The sequence below is a fragment of the Eptesicus fuscus genome, chromosome 2, assembly GCF_027574615.1.
Source record: "Eptesicus fuscus isolate TK198812 chromosome 2, DD_ASM_mEF_20220401, whole genome shotgun sequence".
NCBI lineage: Eukaryota > Metazoa > Chordata > Mammalia > Chiroptera > Vespertilionidae > Eptesicus > Eptesicus fuscus.
In genome coordinates, this window is record NC_072474.1 from 47457711 (window position 1) to 47478694 (window position 20984).

General features: G+C 35.0%; 1 protein-coding gene across 1 annotated transcript in view; it reads right to left on the reverse strand.

The window, feature by feature from the left end:
* The window catches only part of BANK1 (B cell scaffold protein with ankyrin repeats 1), a 270703-nt gene that overhangs the window by 41172 nt on the left and 208547 nt on the right, over window positions 1–20984 (reverse strand). Inside the window, exons 7-9 of the mRNA XM_008156647.3 lie at window positions 11046–11124; window positions 7287–7595; window positions 3013–3318 (exon numbers count right to left, since the gene is read on the reverse strand). Coding sequence (XP_008154869.3) covers window positions 3013–3318; window positions 7287–7595; window positions 11046–11124 — 694 coding nt within the window. The remainder of the gene's footprint in view (window positions 1–3012; window positions 3319–7286; window positions 7596–11045; window positions 11125–20984) is intronic.

The following is a 20984-nucleotide window of genomic DNA, read 5'->3' on the forward strand; positions in this document are numbered from 1 at the left end:
GGGGAGAGCTGCTCAGCCAGAAGCTGGGCTCATGGCTGGTGAGCAGAGTGGCCCACCTCCATGGCAGCGCTAAGGATGTCCAACTGTGGCTAAGACGTCAGTTGTACATCCCCCTGAGGGCTCCTGGACTGTGAAAGGGTGCAGGCCGGGCTGAGGGATGCACCCCCCACCCCTGCTCAGTGCACAAATTTCATGCACCGGGCCTCTAGTATCTCTAGTATGTATATACATTTAATTATCTCACAAAAGCCAACATGATTTTCCTGTATGACTGGTTTGTTTGCCTAGTCCCTTTGCCAGTATTTTCCTGAGTTTCTGAAAGAGTAAGTTGGAATTCTGCATCCTGCTTTCTTCTTTCCTTCCCTGCTTCACATCCTTCTTCTTTGGCTACATTAACATACCCTGGATGTGCCTATATTCTGCTACCACTTCAGTGGTAATTCTATTTGATATATTCATGTGAGCTAGAAATAAAAAGGGAAGATCTGGTGACTTTTACCCCATGGAATGCAAATAACTTCAAGAAAGAATTGGCGGACGAGGAAACTACCTTTTATATACTTAAATGTAAATTATTTTTTGAAAATTATACATTATAACACTGGTTCCTCTCTGCATATAACACAAATGTTGTGAGAACAAACTAGATTGTGGTTTTGAATTAGAAAGAATTCTTATAAAGTTTAAAGGGTGTCTGGCTTATAAGTATGTGAGATAAATAGCCTTTATACTTTCTTAGAAATTCAAGATTTCTAAGATTCTTTAAAGTTCCTTTGTGTGTGTGTGTGTGTGTGTGTGTGTGTGTGTGTGTGTGGCCAGAGTGGCTCAATGGTTGAGCATCGACCTATGAATCAGAAGGTCGTGGTTCTATTTCTGGTCACATGCCCAGGTTGCGGCCTCGATCCCCAGTAGGCGGCGTGCAGGAGGCAGCTAATCAATGATTCTCTCTCATCATTGATGTTTCTATCTCCCTCTCCCTCTCCCTTTCTCTCTGAAATCAATAAAAGTATATTTTTTTAAAAAAGAAAAAAAATGTAGTTAAGATAGCCAGATATTTTATCAAATATTAAGCATTCCAGACAGCACAAGCAACAAATGAAGATAACAAAGACAACATGAGATTTGAAGAAAAATAAAAATCCCCCAAATCCTATATAATAAATATGTAATATGCAAATGGTCGTTACACCATGAAGTGTAATGACTGACTGAGTAATGGCCAGATCACGGATCAGCCAGAGGGTGGGGCAGTGAGCTACAAGCAGGTGGCGGAGAGCTACAGGAGGGGGCAGAGCAACAAGCTTTGAGGGGGGGCGAGGGAAGCTACAGGAGGGCGGAACAGCAGGCGGAGAGCTACTGGAGGGCGGCAGTCAGCTACTGGGGAGCTACTAGTGCATGGATTCATGTGCAGGACTACTAGTTTAAAAATAAAAGCAAAATGAAATATAAACAACAACCAAATTTTGAATTATTATATACTGCCCCCCCCCCAATAAAAAGAAAAGAATAATACACCAAAGAAGAAACAGAGAACAAGAAAAAGCTCATAGAAAATAAGACTATGGCAGCCAATTGAAGGACGAGAAGATAAAGTGCAAAGAGGAGAACCACACAACAGGAGAGTCTGTACTTGTGGTCCAGAGAACTCCAGGCTCAGGACAGAGAAGATGATGTACCTCCTTAATGAGTTCTAAAATATAACCAAATTATTGTATTAAGCTACATCTATGTTCTCGCTTTAAAAAATATTCATTGGTAAATAGCAACCTTGTCAATGAGCCAGTAATATTCTCAAGGTCACTATGACAATCTCAGAGTTTCTAATTACAGCTTCTCCCCTGCCTTAATAATCTAGATAATTGTTCCAGCACATTTAATTTTAGCTGAAACATTTTTAAAATTTGTCATCATTTCCTATTTTTTAATAGTTTTTTGAACATTATCAGCAGCAGGTTACTGTTAAATACTGGTAAGTACATTATACACTGGTAAATAACATATATACTGTCTCAGTTTTCTTATACAAATCTCTCAATGCAAATAGCTTAAGGAATAGAATGGTTTCTTTTGAACCTATCAAGCACAGGTAAGTAACTGTGTTCCTTTAGGGTGGATTTATGGTATATATATATCTAAATTTTCTATTTTGGTAGTTAATTTAGATTATTTCAATGTGTAATGTATTGCCTCTTAGCTTTAGTTATCACCCAAACATTTTGTCTTATTCCAAACATTTTGTTCAAAAATCTCTAATAAAGGGTCACATTGTACTCTGTATTATTTGCATATTTGTTGCCTAGAAACTCCTCTGAGATGGAGAGGTTGTTTTATTCCATATTCTCAGTTCTTAGGATGGCATCTTAGCCCCAAAAGGCACTCAACGCATTCATTTGCATGCCTTGCACTGATGAATAAAAGTCCTCTCCTACGCATTATGGACTCATGGAGTATGCCAAACCAGAGTGCTAGTGAGTGAGTGGAGTCAATACTACTCCTGGGGTTTTGATACAACTGAGTAACCAATGAGAAAGAAACATTGATATCGAAAATAAAGTAGAAATTCTATGACAGACGAAGTGAATCTTAATCATTGGGGTGAAATGCAGTTATCAGAGAAATTATGGTTATATATCTGAGATCCTAGTATCTCTTAAATGGAATTAGGAGCCAAAAGTAAAGTACATACTTTATTTTCTTATGTTGCACATCATTCAGAGTTGAGCTTCCCTCTTGTAGAATTATGGAGGGAAATGTCAAAAAGAATTTCTTCACACATGCTATGGTTTCATGTTCGTTGGAAGGTTTCTCAAATTTATCCTTCTTAATGAAGAATTAGAAACCAGACCCTTGCTCACTAGTTCTCTTTAATCATTGTTTCTAAATTTTACAATAGGCCCGTGTAACTTACCTATGATATGGAAATATATTTTTTCTCTTTGGGATTTTAGATCCCACCAAAAAGAGGACAATTCTATGCCTGAACAGACACAAACAAACAACAAAAGACATTACCTTGAGCTATGTAAGGGGTGGTTTCTGCTTTCTGAGGGACATTTGTGGGTCGAGGTGTAGGAGCAGGCGGCCTGTTTATAATGAAAGACCGGCCTCCGATTCTTTTCTTTGTACTTAAATTGGCCAGGATCATGTCATAGTCACTGTCATCAATCTCCTCAAATGTGTACGGGTCCTCCTTCTCCTCCTCCTGCTCCTTTTCATCGGTCTGTTCGTCCTCTCCTCTGGGCTCACCTCCTGTTTCCTGGTTTGCGCTGGGGTCCCACCAATTTTGACTTCTTTCCATTTGGCCTTCCAACATTTTCCCTGCTTATGAAATATTTAGATGGTGGTTACTCTTCAATTATATGCAATAGTTTTTGATGTTCATCTATTACTTGCCTGAACTTCCCCCATAATAATTTATATATTATATCCTAAATTCCAAAAAAAGAGAAAAATGAACCATGGAATTTACCAGCATATCCTCCTGCAGTTTGTAATTGCTAACTTTGTTAAGAAAAAATTTGTTTAAGACATGGATTTCTTTCAAAACATAAATAAACATATAAATGGTTTTTACATAGTTTATGAATGATTTAGTATCAGGAAATTGAGTTATAAAATTAAGCCTCAAAATCCAAATGCTTTGAAAACTTGTGTTTTTCAAGTATAATACTCTTAGATTTTTTTTTTTTTTACTTGACGTCATATTACTTTCATAGATGTTGCACTGGGCATTCTGCCTAAAATTTAATTTCTCTGAAAACAACAAGGTGGGATATCTAAAAGCACTTTCATTTGGTTTCTTATGGTAAGACTCACTTTGATGATGACAAACTGACCTTCAAACTCTTGATTTCTACAAGCCAACATGAACCTCATTCTTAGGTAAAGCAAAATGAAAGTAGGGCTTATGACCTAAAAGAGGACCTGAATATTAATTCTTATGAAAAGAATGAATAGTCTTTGATGGTTTTTATACTTAGTAAAATCTTTACATATTTTTATGAAAATGTATTAAATGTTTTAGTAGCAGTTACTTAGAAGATAAAGACATCATACTTTGATTAATGAATAAGTTGAAAATAATTTTGATGGCTCTCTGCCAGACCAATGAGAATTAAAAAAAATTGTCCTTTGACAAATGTTTTGCTTAAAATATTAATGAAAACAATAAAATGGAAAAGATTTCAGTTACTGACAAAAAAATCATTACTTTTCTATGTGGTTTTGGGAAATTCAGGCATGTGAGCTAAAGGAGGATGAGTCTTTCCCTTGGGTGAAACTCTGACCAAAAAAATTTAAGTTAACTTACAGATGTTTTAGTGGAAAAAATTAGGAACTACAGAGAAAGACGAGTTGTAGAGAAGAATAAGAGAAGATTATTATATGAAATTCATCAATTTGGGGGGGAATGGGTATATGAGGAGAGACCAAGATCATTTTCCAAGTCTTCAATTTGATTGTTTCAGTTAACTTAACCTAATAAGTATACAGGCCAAAACACTTGTAACTAACTTTTAAAAATAATGTATCTTTATTGTTGAAAGTATTAAAGATGTCTCGCTTTTTCTCCCCATTGACCCTCTCCACCCTCCTCTCCCACCCCTAGGCCTTTATTGCATGACTGTCTGTGTCTATGGGTTATGTATATACACATATAAGTTCTTTGGTTATAACTAACTTTAAAAAACCATGACTTGCCTTTCCCCTAAGAATAATACAATATTGAGATTTTGACTTCATGACTGTTTCACTGACAGCATCACAGGTGAAGCCAGATTAAGTGTGTGGGAAACACTTTTACAGTCTTTTATTTTTGGTGGAATGTGCCAACTATCTTACTTTTCAGAACTGATTTCCTGAACTGTTACCTTTGTTTCTCCACCCACTTCCCCTCCCAGCTCTTTCTAAAGTTGGGCTTGCACCAGAAGTAATACACTTTACTTTTTATTTCCCAGTGCATCAGGTGATACTTTTCATGTTAGAGTGGGACCTGCACTTTCTCAATGCAGGTTGTACATTAGTAAGTAAAGATTACAATGATTCCAATGTTTGAAGTAATTGGGGCAAGAGTGTATAACAAAGAGAAGAATCCCTAAAACCCCAGGAAACCTGTTCAGAGAGGTATTTGACATGTTCTAATTATAGACTCTATGGTCTTGGATCTGAGTCAGAGAGGGATCCTAAGTTATAGCTGCCTTGCAAGCTTATTGTAAAGATAGAAAGAGACACACATGCTCTTTATAAACTGAAAAGTGGCCTGTAGTATTTTATATTATTGTTTCCTACAGTGAATATGTCTATAAATCCATCATGGGGAATTTGATGCTTAGGGCATTGATGAGGAGGCCTTTCTTTTACAATAACTGGAGAACATATGGAAGCTACTCTTAAAGAACAATTCCTGAAGGTATCACTATCTGAAGTCAAAGATCACATATAAAGTCACCAGCCAAAAAGTAAGGGGAAGCTTCCAGTCTTACTTTCCCAAACCTTAATCAAAATATTTTAAGAAAAAGATGTTGGTATTTTATTTTCCATTTACTGCCAAATCAGCCCTATGAAAAGATGAGATTAAAAGTAGCAGTATATGAAATGTAAAAACAGAGATTTTAAATAAAAGGTGTGGGTTTTTGTTTTATTTTGCGTTTTATATTTGGTACTTTTCAGAAAATATGTTAGCCAAAATTACACTTTTGGTCTTAGATATTTTGTGAATACTCTGAGCAGAGTAGTTTTAATATTCCTAATCAACATAACATATGCAGAAATTTTCATTAGGAAAAAAATACAATTTAATATTAGTTTCTTTGAGAAATTTAACCTGGTAGAAGACAACTTTGCCTCCCAACAATTAATTTTAATACTTACATGAAATTATTCACATCTGTTAAAATGACATAAATATACCAGAATTTTGATGTCAGTGTACTACTAATCCATGTCACTCCCCCCACTCCCAAGATTGATATACCTCCTTAATTGATCTGTCTTAATGGTCTATGTGAGCTTGGCACTTGGTAGGCAATCAATAATATCTGCTGAACGAGTGAATGGATCAGAGGAGTTGCCTCTGAGGTTTTCCATACTTTCCATTAAGCAGTAGTTTCCATCTCTAAATACAGTGCATGACCTTAGTACAGGTTAAGTTGATCAATTTGAACTTTCATAGAGACAGGGCCTTCAAGAACACAAATATTAAATGTCATAGCTTCAAAATTTACTTTTTGAAACAGCACTCATATATTTTATAACCTTCTAGGACTCAACAACTAAAGTACTGTGACAAATGGAGTTTTGATATTCGTTTCATCTTCCTTATTAATTTTTCTTTGTAAGAACATTTTCTGAATTTGGAAAGTAAACATAAAATAGGGATCAATAAAGTGAGTGAAAATGAGCGACTGTAAGAGTGAGCGTGAAGATAGAAGTTTGTCAGTCTGTTGCATACTCCAGTCTAATAAGGCCCAAATCCCAGGAAACCTGTTCAGAGAGGCGTTGGACACATTCTAAGTACTGATCCTATGGTCTTGGATCTGAGTCAGAGAGGGAATCCTAAGTTATGGCTGCCTTGCAAGTTTGTTGTCAAGATAAAAAGAGACACACATGCACTTTATAAACGGAAAAGTGATCTGTAGTGATCTATATTATTGATTTCTTCAGTGAACATGGAAGCTCTTCTTGATACTCCCTAACCCCCTTTCTCCCCCATGACACCCCTTAATCCTGCATCTGGGAGCAAATGCGGTCACAGCCATTTAACTGTTCTCCCACTTAAGCAATACATGCGTAGGGTGTTCTTAGACTCTGGTCTCAGTGCAATGTGATAAGCCTTCTGCCACTGGCTTCCTTTGAAGCTACGGACTGAGTGAAATGCCCAAGGTCATTTGCAAATCTACTCTAGCCTTTCTCTTTTGCTAGAAGAGCATTTTTTTAGAAGCAACGTTGTCATTTACTTTTCCATAGTAACTGAGGTTTATTTCATGGGAAGAGTTTACAGACTATTTCCTTGTTTTATTATTATTATTTTTTTTACTTACTTAAAGCTTTGCACTGAGACTTTGTTCCAGAAGAAAGGAAGGAAGGAAAGAAGGAACAGAGGGAGGGAGGGAGGGAGGAACGGTCAGTGGCAGGGATCTCTGGCCTATTTCCCAGGCCCCAGCTGTTCAAGAACAGAGTAAAGTTGCTCTTCGTTTTAGAAGCTGATCTTCTCTGTATGGATTTGCCACTGCCTTATATGCTATGTACGTCTGTCAAAGTGTTGTTGTTTTTTTAAACCTTAGATTTACCTTGTAATGTGAAGGGAGGTTTATCCAGTTGCAGGGCAGCAACTACAGATCGAGGCGGGGGAAGAGGTGGTCTGTCATCCGTGAGTGGTTCTTGTGAGCTGATTTCTGCATTGTCTCCAGGAATGAACATGTACAAGTCATCATACTGGTCCTCAAAGCTCCCACTGTCAACCTCGGGAAGGCTGTGCTTGGTCTCGGCGCCTGATTCATTCTCTTTTTCTTCCTCTGCTGTTTCATTTGCCTCAGCTCCTTCAGCACTCTGCCGCTCTGTCTGCCCACTTTCATGATGAAATGCTGGGTTCTGTATGGCTGTTTATGATAAAGATTGTATGATTTCATTTAAGCAAACCATCTGGAGGCATTTCCTAGTTTGTAATTTCATACAGAAGTGGTAGTTGCTAATAAAACTTTTATGATGTGGTACAGTGGAAAGCTGACAAATGCATAATTTTGGTGAATAGTCATTCTTGGGCTTTTAAAATATTTACCAAATGAACAGTTAAAGCTCCATTATATCTTGCTACCCCAGTATGAGGCACACTCATACGTATAATATTCTGATTCTCTAGAGTTCCTGTTTGAGCAGATTCATAGATATGACTGCATTATTGCATTTTTATTGGAAAACAGTATAACTGACATAATAAGTAATAAGTGATGGAAAAGGTAAAGATGAGGAAAAATAAATCTTACCTTGCTTGTAAACTAGGCAATAAAAATATATCTGTGATTCTTATTTAGTTATTATTCAAATATTTACTTATCAACAGATGATACTTTAATTCTTGAAAATGTTACTTGAGAAAAGTGTTAATCCATTTTGTATGAGGAAGGCATCCGAATTACCCATAGTTGGTGATTCTTTCTAAGGGTCAGTTCTCACCTATAAAATGTATTCTATCTTGAAAGTTAACCAAATGATCCAAATTCCCTCCATCTAAGAATGATGGTTCCAACATTTGTGTTTATACTGGATAAAATAAATGCTCTATAACCACTTAGGAAAAAGATAGAAAAAAGATATTATAATGCAGTACCTTTAAATCTTAAAAATTGTTTATATTCTCTTTATAATGTCTGCTCTAAATTAAGGATCCACAAAATTTTAAATCAAAACTTTTGACTCTGCATTGCAGGGAATATGTGAATTGTTGTCAATGTCAGTGCAAAGGAAAAGCAGATAATTGTTTTAAAGTGCTGCTAAACTAAAGTATAGCTAAAGAAGCAAAAGAGTGGAGTATGGAAAAAGGACAACAGTGTGGTGATTGCCAATGGGAAGGGGGATGGGAGGACGTGGAGGGGGGGATAAACGGTGATGGATGGAAACTTAACTTGGGGTGCTGAACACACAATACAGTGTACAGGTGATGTACACTGTGCACCTGAAACCTGTGTATTTTGTTAACCAGTGTCACCCCAATAAATTAAATGAAAAGAAAAATAATGTGGGAAAAAAGAAAAACGATTTTTAAAAATGCAAGTTTACACTGTAGAAAATTTTCAGCAGTAGAAATATCATGCCTCTGAGGGTACCCCATATTTCTACACTGTCTAAGCAACAGACTCTCCTTGGTCCTTGTTGATCATTCCCAAACCGGGAATCTAGCCCTGGAGAGTCAGGTAAGGTAGTGGGTCCACAGGATTTAGGAAGCTTCATAGCAATGGTGGGAGCCATGGGAATCTGCTGACTAAGGGTGGGACTCTATGCTTCACCCCCTCTCCCATTGGAGGAGCCTGAGGCCTGAGTCCTGTCACGCTGAGTTTCACATATGAGACAGTTCCAGGTCCAAACTGTCTGTAGGAATGATATTGTTCTGTGCAAATCACTGAAATAATGTTTCCTTACTACTGTTCTTCTGAGGATTAAATGTCATATTGAATATATGGCCATTATTAATGATGGTCTGTATCATCACTTTCATTATTATTAAAAATAATAACATTTATAACATTAAAACTTCATGTGTTAATGCATTACTTTAATATTTAGCATTCTTTTGTGTTCTGTGATAATGTTTGAAGGAGTTTCCTGATTTTGCCAAAGTATGCTCCTTAAAGCATTGTATTTGAATTTATTTGATTTGCAAGTCAGCCTATCATTTGGAAAACTAGTGGTCAATAATACTTAACTGAGCATCAACTGCACACTGTTAAAAGCACAAATGCCCCGAGGCAAAAGCATGCTTGATGTGTGAGATGTCACCATGGCTGTGAACATGCAGGGGAGTGGTGACAGATGGGATGACTATCTAGGGCCTTGCGGGCAATGATACAGATTATATGTATAATGTACAGATTACATGTATCCTTCATGACATAGTGTATTTGGGTGGCAAATGTGGAAGTTGCTATTGGCAGGGTTTCTTAAAAGCTGTGTTATTGACATGTTGGACTCCTGTGTTGTATGGGGCATGTCCTGTAGGATATTTAGTAGCATTCTTCTTATCTCTGCTCTTAAATGCCAGTTGCAAATCTCCCTTCTCAAATCATGTCAATAAAAAAAAAATCTCCCTTCAATAAGTCAGTCAAAAACAAATACCATTTGATTTCACTTATATGTGGAATCTTAAGAACAAAATAAACAAAGAAAACTGAATCAGACACAGACACTGACACAGAGAGCAATCAAATGGTTGCCAGAGGTGGGACTTGGGAGACTGTGTGAAGAGGTGAAGGGATTAAGAAGTACAAATTGGTAGTTATGAAATAGTCACAGGGATGTAAAGTACAGCATAGAGAATATAGTCGATAGTACTGTAATGACTATGTACGGTGCCAGGTGGGTACTGAAAATATCAGGGGGACCACTTTGTAGAGTATATAATTCTCTAACCATTATGCTGTACACTCGAAATGAGTACAAACCAACACTGAATGTAAACTCTAATTGGGAAAAAACCTCTATTCATTGACAAATATCCTCTTTTGGGAACAGAAAATAGCCCTCCATTGAGAGCCACAGTGCTACTGCAATAATCCAGGGGAGCTGATGACAGTGTGGACTAGTAATAATCACAATGAACGCGGGGAAATGGCTGAATGCTGGCTCTATTTTGAAGGTACAGCCAACAGTATTACCTGACAGGTTGGATATGGGGTAGGAGACAAAGTAAAAAAGCCATGATGACCAGGGTTTTTGGCCTGAACTGACCAACGATGGAATCTTCACTTGCTGGAATGGGGAAGTCAGTAAGTGGAGCAGGTTGGGTGTGGCAGGAATCAGGGCTTCCAGATTTGGAAACGTTAAGTGGGAAATGCGTATCAGACACGCTCGTGAAGCAAACTGTCCCATACCAATGAAATCTGACATAATGGGCACAGTGACATATCTACAGGACTCTGAATTAGTCTTCAGACACGAGACTATAGAATTACATCCCCTTGCAGCCAGTGAGGAGCTTAGAGAATGTCTTTGTCCAACTTTCCAACTTCCTAGCTGAGGAAGCTAAGGTCTGAAAAGAATGTTTAAAAATAAAAAACACACTGAAAAAATATAGTTGTTAAATAATCAGAATATTTACATCAACCTGACTTCTGTATTTCCTTTGGGTAGGAAAAACTGGTGTTTGATTATTAAGCATTGAACTTAGAAGTACTTAAATTAGCAAAATAATTTCACAATATCTGTGCCATATTATAAATTGAGAGTATTTAAGTTAATTACCTTTCCATGCTCTCTTCAGCCTTACTTTACCAGTTACATACATGTAATACAAACATTACATACATACATGGTATATGACATACAGGAACACTTACTGGGAAAATATGCAGAAAGTGAAGTAGCATCCTCTTCATAGTCATATTCTTGCTCATTATTTCTACTAATTTCTTGGATCTGAAAAAATGAATGTAATTTTCAATAATATGCATTAATCTTAATAAAACTGCATTTTATTATTATTTTTTTATATTTTTATTGATTTCAGAGAGGAAGGGAGAAGGAGAGAGAGAGAAACATCAATGATGAGAGAGAATCATCAATTGGCTGCTGGGGATCAAGCCTGCAACTCAAGCATGTGCCCTTGACTGGAATCGAACCCGGAACCCTCCAGTCCACAGGCCAACACTCTATCCACTGAGCCAAACCAGCTAGGGCATAAATCTGAATTTTAAATATGCAAAATTAAAAGATGATACATAGAAATAAAAAAATAGTTTTAAAGTTTTTATTTAAATACTTTAATATGATTACATTTCCTATCATTATATTTGTGCCATCTATGATTGCTCAGTGACACATAGTATTTAAAGTATAACTGGGGCAATAGAATATCTAAAATAAGCAATACATTCATTTAAAAATGAAATTTACTGTAACTTCTTTAAGATTCAAAGAAATAACCATGAAATTTAGGTGTAATAAATAACTCCCAAATAAAATTGAACAGAACTATTTCTCTTGAAAACCATGAAATTTGCTTCCTTTGAATATTTTTGAATCTTTTTACCTGTTCAAAAGACATTCTTAATCACATCAAGTATATAACACAGTGAAAGACATGAAGTTTTAAACTGGTTTATTTTCAACCTTTAAAAAGAAACCAAGAAAGGGAATTTATGTTTGTCTCTCTGAAATCAGTTCCTCTACACTTAGAAGGGAGAATTACTGAGAAAGGACAGAAACCTATTCTTTCTGGAATTGCTAGTCTTATAATCTCTGAAAGAGGCACTGGTTCTACATTCAGGAAACATCTTTGTGTTCATAGAGAAAGTTAGTAGATAGCTCTATTTATGCAAAAGCATCAAGGGAAAAGAATGGCGCCTGTTGAATTAACATAGGTCATATTTTGTCACCATGAACTCCACATAATTATTCAAATGACTTGTGCCTTTGTTCTTAATAAAATTGATTGAAATAATTATGTTATTTGCTCTTCAATTGGACTGACCCTTTAAAATTGAAAGCATCCATATTACAACATTATTAAACTTATGGCTGCCTTGGTATGTAAGGATATTTGGCCTACATATTGATTTCAACAATTTGGTTTGTCACCCACTTTGGCCATTGGGAGTCCAATGGAACTTCTTCTTTTTAAATAAAAAAACTAAAGCTATTCAGAGAAGCAGCCCAGTCTTTCATTTCTAGTGTAATCATAAAAATAAAAATCTCTTCAGTATTTAAGAGAACTTGATGCAGAAGCTCATGTTCTTTTTAAATTATATTTTCCCCTTAGTGGACTCAATCAAATGATATGTAAATCATGTAACTTTACTGGGGAGATTGACATGTTGATTGATATTTGTATGCTTTGGTATTAAAGTAATTGTTTAACATAGCCATTCATTATTTCCAAGTAGCCTGACCTCTACATTTCATAAAGTAGATAAAAAAAACCATTAAAAATCCATAATAGTCTTAAATCATAAAAAGAAAGTTTTTGATAATTGAAAAATAGGAATGGTTTTCAAAGATTTCAGGAATTATGTAAACATTTTCTTTATACTATTCACAAGTATAGATCTTATAAACCCAAGATCAGCGGGAATTTATAAAAAAGCTGTGTCCAAGTGTATATAAGTGTAGGTGAGTTGACTGAGGTTGAATCATAATGCCATCAATTTGCTGGGAGGGTTAAATTAGAATAATGTAAGCAAAACACGTATCAAATCTACCACATAGTGAGTGTCAATAAATACAATCTGTATATGTTAGATTTTCATTCATCATATAAAATATAGATCTACATTTAAGAAAGAATAGTGACCACATTAGTTTAAAGGGGGGGGGGCATTATCAATATGTACCAATAGTTATTTAATGCATGTCTTCTTAATTGTGTGCCTCTTGAAGTTCTGTAATATTAACTTTCTAATTAGAGTGTGGCAGTATGATTTCATTAGTAAAATTATTAAAATAGCTCTATAATCTCAGAGATAATAGAGATTATAAGAATCATGAAATAAGAGATAATCTAATTTTTAAATAACTTTTACCCCCTGAATTTGGAACCTGACTTTATTTGTTCATTTCTCAAATATTCATGCAGGTCTGCTATCTAAATACTGTTGGCAATTCAGAAAAATAAGTTAAAAATAAAAAAAGAGATGTAAATCCTTCTCTCAAAAATATCACATTTTTAATCAGGAGAGGAAGAAAAATAATAAAATAATTAGAATACAACATTTTATTTATTGCACCATAATAAACTCAGTTCTTACAGGTGAAATAGAGAATTAAGAAATAATCAAATAATTAAGGCAAAGTTTTATTTATTTGCTTTTTGTGTAAGGAGATTGAATTAAACATATTCTTAGAAGGTAGAGGGTATAATGCTAAGTGAATTAAGTTAGACAAAGAATGATAAACACAGTATGATTTCACATATATGTCAAATCTTAAAACAAAACAAAACAAATAAACAAACAAAACAAAACAACTCATTGACATAGAGAACAAACTGATAGTTGCCAGAGGGGATGGGTGAAAAGTTGAAGGGAAATGCCAGTCAATAAAGTTAATGGTAACTAGACTTAAAGTGGTATTTACATCATAACATATATAAATGTTGAAGCACTATGTGTTGGACATATGAAACTCATATAATATTGTGTGCAATAAAATTTTTTAACAAATTTATCTTGACATTTGCCTGATTCTCAATTCTCTAAATGAAACATCCAGCATAAAAAATAAAATCTATTATTTAAAATACTCAATGTAATAGTCCAACCCATAGAGAGTCTATGAGGTACACAATGTTTAATAAATTTAAAATCTGAGAGATGCAAATCAAAACGACAATGAGATACTATCTCACACCTGTCAGAATGGCTATCATCAACAAATCAACAAACAACAAGTGTTGGCGAGGATGTGGAGAAAAAGGAACCCTCGTGCACTGCTGGTGGGAATGCAGACTGGTGCAGACACTGTGGAGAACAGTATGGAGTTTCCTCAAAAAACTAAAAATGGAACTCCCATTTGACCCAGTAATATCTTCTAGGAATATATCCCAAGAAACTAGAAATACCAATCAGAAAGGATATATGAACGGCTATGTTCATAACAGCACAATTTACAATAGCTAAGATTTTGAAACAGCCTAAGTGCCCATCAGCAGATTAAAAAACAAAACAAAACAAAAAAACAGTGGTACATCTAACACAATGGAATACTACACTGCTGTAAAAAGGAAGGAACTCCTACCATTTGCAATAGCATGGATGGAGATGGAGAACATTATGCTAAGTGAAATAACTCAGTAAGAGAAATATAAATATCACATGATCTCACTCATTTGTGGATTATAATGAGCAACATAAACTGATGAACAAAAACAGATCTAGAGACAGAGAAGCATCAATCAGATGCTCAAACCTCAGAGGAAAGGTAGGGGAAGGTGGGGTAAGGGGGAGAGATTAACCAAAGGACTTGTATGCATGCATATAAGCCTAACCAATGGACACAGAAATCAGGGGGGTGAGGGCATGAATGGGGGGGAGCAATGGGGGGATAAGGACACATATGTAATACCTTAATCAATAAAAAAGGGAAAATAATTTTAAAATCATTTATTACAAAAGATAAACTAAAAAGAAAACTGCTTGTTGACTAAGGTATATAAAGTTCCACATGGCTTTGGCATCTAGTACTGTACAAATTGATCAGAGTATTATGATTTTGAGGGAGTGAATAAAAACAATCTTCATATAGCAGCTGTTTCCCATATCTTTTTATGAGATTCTGCAGATATTGTAATTAGCGCCAGCTCTTGCCCAACTTTCCACTGTGTTAATCATAAATGATTGTACCAGCTTTAAAGCATATAGCAATCTGTGGAATGACAATAATAAGATTCATGCATATTTAAACAATAACAAGTTGACCCTATAATATTTCATATATTACCAAAAATTAATGCACTGGGCTACAGAATCTGAGATGAGATTTTGATTGAAATAATATAAATTATTCTTACTAAATGTTCAGAATAATATTCAATGTTGTACTAAAGCCATGATAAACAGGAAACATGGAGTCTCAGAATTTTTTTTCAAGGGTACATTGTAGAAATACATATCTTAGCTCTCATTATATCTTTTAAGAGGATTTGTTTTTCCTTTGACCATCTAGGAATATAGTCTAAAAGCATATTATAGCATTTAGATCCCAAATTTAAAATGAAATAGGAAAATCCCTGAAAATAGTTCATACATGTTATAGTCAAGATCACTGATGACCCTGGTGAGGGGAATTAGAATGGAATAGAGTGAATTCATACTGGATTGAAGGATCTTGAAGAGTAAAATAAAGAATGGAAGGCATCTTGTATATAGAGTCCCCTATGGGGGTCCAATATGTGAAGAAGGGCTATAGGACAATTGTGCTTAAGATTTGTTTTTCAAAAAAAATGAGTTGAAGATGTCGGCAAAAGAGTGCTTTAATGTAGGCAAGGGCTATGGAAATGGCATGTGTAACATCCAAAGTACAGGTGCACAAAACACTGTGAGATGCACAATATGAACATTTCATAACCCCAAACCTCAGTTTACAATTAGTGGGGAAGAGAAGGAATATAGATAAGGCAAAATGGAAGAAGCTTTAAAATATGTACATACTTGCAAAGTGCTATAAGACAGAGAGAAACATGTAATCATGTCCATGGCATTAATGGAACAGAGAACATTTCAGAGTAGGTGGTATTCAACCGGAGTCGTAAAGGAGAAGTGTAGTTTTAATCTGTAAAAAAGAAGGGAAGGAGCACATTCTTGGTCAGTGGGTGAGCATGACCAAAACAGCAGGATGACTTGGTGAATGGTTCGTCGTTGGTTTGATTGGGTTGCATGGATTAATCTATTTGGATGTCAAGATGGGCTGGTGCATTCAGGTTTTATTTTATGAAGTTTTAAATGATTTTTACCGTATATGTAATTATTTTTCTAAGAACTGAGAAGTAGCACGTTTCTGCCTGTGTTTTTGAAAAATAATTCCAAAAGCAGTGTGTAAGAGGGAGAGGGGGTTATTTTAAGAGTCGAGGTGAAGGGTAATGATGATAGTGAAAGAAATTAGTGGGAAAAGCAGATTATAGGAATACCAATGAGATGGAATAGACATTTTTACAGCTTCAGTGCTGAAGGCTGGAGGCCAAGGATAAATGAGACTATGTTAAATTTTTGTTTAGCATAATGACATCTGGTAACCAGTTATAATGCTTAACACACTTTCTTTTTATGACACTCCTCCAGAGAACTCTTGCCATTTAGGGATGAGGACACTGATGGAAAATAAGTTTTCTATGCAATTTGAGATGAAAGTTTGAGGTGAAGATATAACATCAACATTCTTGGAATATCCTTTACATTACTTCATGTAACACTTGGAAATATATATCAGAGTGGGTATATGGGTATTAAATGGTGAGTACTCCAAATATTTTATAAAGTTAAGGAGATTACCAACTTGAGAAAACAGAAGGTAGTTCATGTATTATTAGTTTATCAATTTGATCAACAAGACAACTATAAAAACAGGTTGATAGAATTAAATTGCAGAATCACTAAATATAAAGTCCAAATTAGATTGTAAAGATATTTTTAAAAGTGCTTAGAAGCAAGCAATTGAATATCAAACTATACATTATAATCAAATTTTACTGTATTTCTTTATAAAATATTGAAAATATTTCAAGCAAGCTTGCTATGAAGTTAAATGGATTATACATAAGTTGCCTCTGAACAATAAATACACTGAAAAAACACACACCCGTACACTTGTTTCCACCACTTAAAAATGAAATTATATATTGAAAAGACTGCAGAAAGAAAGGATTTAATAAAAGATAGAAAAAATGTCAGAGATAGGAGGATAAAATCACACAAATCAAAGGTCAAAACTAAGCAGATAATAATTAAAAAATATTTTAATTGATTTTTAGAGAGAAAGAAGGGAGGGAGAGAGGGTAGGAGAGAGAGAGAGAGAGAGAGAGAGAGAGAGAGAGAGAGAGAGAGAGAGACTAATGTGTGAGAGAGAAACATTGGAACCTGCATACTGTGTATGTGCCCTGTTCAGGAATTGAACCGGGGACCTTCTGGTGCATGGGATGATGCTCAACCAACTGAGGCACACTGGCCAGGGCCAGAGAATATTCTTAATTATCTTTCCTTAATTTCAGAATGAATTTAGAACTCAGCTAAATTATCATGATGAAGAATTAGTTTCTGGTACAGGAAACTTTATTAACTCATGTAACAAGTTAGCTCCTTACTATGTAGTCTAGACATACCATCTAACATTTTGAATCATGATAAATTATCAATAACCTTGTTTAATCAGTCAATACATATTTATTAAATGTTTTCCATGTACATAGGCTAGGCAACTTTCCAGGGGCATATACAAAATATGTAACATGTTCTGAGGATTCTGAATAGGGAAATAAAAGTGAATTCCATGAAACAACTATAGTCTTTGGTTTGACTAAAGAGCACAATAGAAGGTAAGAAGAATTAAATCATTCTAGGTTGGAATAATTAGAGCGGGAATTTGAAGGATGAGTATAATTTGAGAGATAAATCCTAAATATAGTCCTGCAGCTAATGCATGCTTTTTGAGGTGGATTTACATGTTTCCAAGTTAACACGTTGGACTTAGTGAAGAGGTAGTCAGGTTTACATGCATGTTGACTATTATTAAGAGACTTTTTTTCTTTTTTTTTTCTGAGCCTTTGAAAATCTAAGTGAGAGTCAAAAAAACTAAGTGGGGAAAAAAAACAAGCCAAGTAATAAAAGGCTAGCATTGTCATCATCATAGTTGTTGGACATTTCTTTTATCTAAAAATAGAAGCAGGTGGTTTCTGAAATGCAAGCCAGAAACAAACATAAAATATCACTTAGAGACCCAGCAATTTACCACAAAGATTATAGTACTATTTAGTTGCTAGCAAGTGTTATTTGACAAATGAAACAAAAGACCCTTAAATTTATATTATTACTACCAGAAAATAAGAGGTTTTGATAAATTAAATAGAAGGATTGCAAAGCTTAAATGGTTACTAATCTATTTATTGCCATTACATATTAACTTAGCCAAAATAATCCCTAGATTCCAGTGCAGAATAAGATTCAGTTTTATTGATCAGAACACTTAAATCATGAAAGATCAATAGTCAGAAAAGTGAATCATAAATTACTAAAGCTATAGTGAGAGAGTAATTAAAATTTCTCTCCTCAAACCTTCAATTTGATGGCAGGAGACAATTTAGGAGAGGTTGTTCCTATGGGGAAAAGTCACTACAGATAAGAGTATATAAAAATACTTATTTTCTATATTGCATATAATATTATTTTTATACACTGCAATGCACCATACTATCTAAGTATTTTTTCCCATTTAAAAATTTTACATTGAAATTGTGGTGTTTAACTAGTAACACTATTAATATCATTCAGTAGCAGAGCAGTATCTCATAATCAGAGAAATGCGTGACACAGATATATCCCCAATGAACAGTTTCTTCTATGCCAATTTACCAGATTCTACTCAAATCAGTTTTCAGAAAAACTTTTACCATTCCGCTTATCTTTGATGACTGCATTGCAAGATGTACACTCTTAGATCTTACCTAAACACAGAGTTATTTAAGATGATGTGTTATAGAGGTATACACTTGAAACCTGTATAATTTTATTAGCCAGTCACCCCATAAATTCAACAAAAATTTAAAAAGAAACATTATGCAAAAGTGCATTTTCATTTACCAAAGAAAACTTAAAACTATAGCAAAATATATTTGACTAGAGGCCTGGTGCATGAAATTTGTGCATGGGCAGGGTCCCTAGGCCTGCCCAGTGATCAGGGCCAATTTGTGGGGCGACTGGCAGAGCGATTGGGGGGCCCCTCCACTGGCACCTGCCTTGGCTGTCCTGGGGCCTGCAGGCTGGGGGCAGCTCCTGCATTGAGCATTTGCCCCCTGGTGGTCAGTGCACATCATAGGTCGTTCTGCCGGTCGAGCTGCCATTTGGTTGATTTGCATATTAGGCTTTTATTATATAGGATAAGTTGTTAGGAAAACAAAACTGTTGAAAGTAAATTTATATTGCCTTTATGGTAACATAAAAGGAAAAAAATTGTGGTAGAAGAAACAACATTGTTATATATTCAAGAAATATACTTCCCCTATACCTGCATATAATATCAAAATAGAAGAGAATCGATAAAACCAATAAGCTCACTTTGGAAGAAAAACATAATTTTCTTTAGCACAGAACTCTGAAAGCTTTTAACTTGTAATAAAATAAATTTTATTTTGTGGGGGCTGTAACCAAGACATTAAGGGTGCTGATTTTTATATTCTATAATTACTAAAAAATGCGCCTCATTCCACTTTATTCTGCTACTGAGAATAGCAAACTTTCTGGTTGTGAGGTAGTAATTTAGCATTTTAAAACTTCAAGTGACTTATTAGGTAAAATTCAGTCACTTATGAAAATAATTCATAATCTTCATATTCATAGCCGAAAGGAAATCAGGACTAGTCTAATGGAAATCAGGGTGTGCCTAATATTAATTGTCTTCTGGAAATAACTCCATAAGTGTGTAACCTTGTGTGAAGTTTACATAAATTTGCCTAATGCAGTTTATCTTCAGCTTTACCTTTATGTATCTTTTAAGAAAGATTTTTCTAGTTTGAAATGCAGATAATTACTTGTATCCAAATGTCAGGCCATGTGATTTAACTGGAGAATGGTTTCACAAAGTAATAAAGTTTAAAATAGTTGTTTTTAATTAAAAAAATCATAAATATGGCCAACTCATCTTTGATAAAGCAATGAAGGCAATACAATGGAGCAAAGGCAGTCTCTTCAAAAACTGGTCCTGGGCCTGGCCGGTGTGGCTCAGTGGTTGAGTGTAGACCTATGGACCAGGAGGTTATGGTTCGATTCCTTGTCAGGGCACATGCCTGGGTTGTGGGCTCAATCCCCAGTAGGAGGTGTGCAGGAGGCAGCCAATCAATGATTCTCTCTCATCATTGATGTTTCTATCCCTCTCTCCCTCTCCTCTGAAATCAATAAAAACATTTTTAAAAAATTGGTCCTGGAACAACTGGGCATCCACATGCAAAAAAAACAAAAAAAAAAACAAAAAGAATCTAGACACCTACCTCATGCCCTTCACAAAAGTTAATCAATATAAAATGCAAAACTATAACATTCATGGAAGATAATTTAGAAAATAACTGTTCTTGATCCAATCTTATAACTGAATATAAATTATGGCGTAAATAAATTTTAGTAATATGAAAGAACCTAGATGACCTTGGGTATGATGATGACTCTTTAAATACAACACCAAAGTCATGATCCAGGAAAAAAATAGTTAATAAACTGGACTTCATAAGAATAACATCTGTTCTGTGAAAGATGACATCAAGAGAATTACAAGACAAGCCACAGACTGAGAGTAAATATTTGCAAAAGACATATCTAATAAATGACAAGTTATTCAAAATACAAGGTAGGGCAAATGTAGATTTACAGTTGTTTATATGGAAAATAATACAAAAATTAATAAATAATAATATAAGAATAAATTCCGTGTTTTGCTTATTCAGAACTGTAGACCCACTTTTGCCCCACCCGGTATACAAAAAACATTTAAAATTCAACAATAAAAAATAAAAAACTGATTTATAAAATTGACCTTAATAGAAACCTCCTCAAATAAGATATACAGGTGGCAAATAGGCATATGGA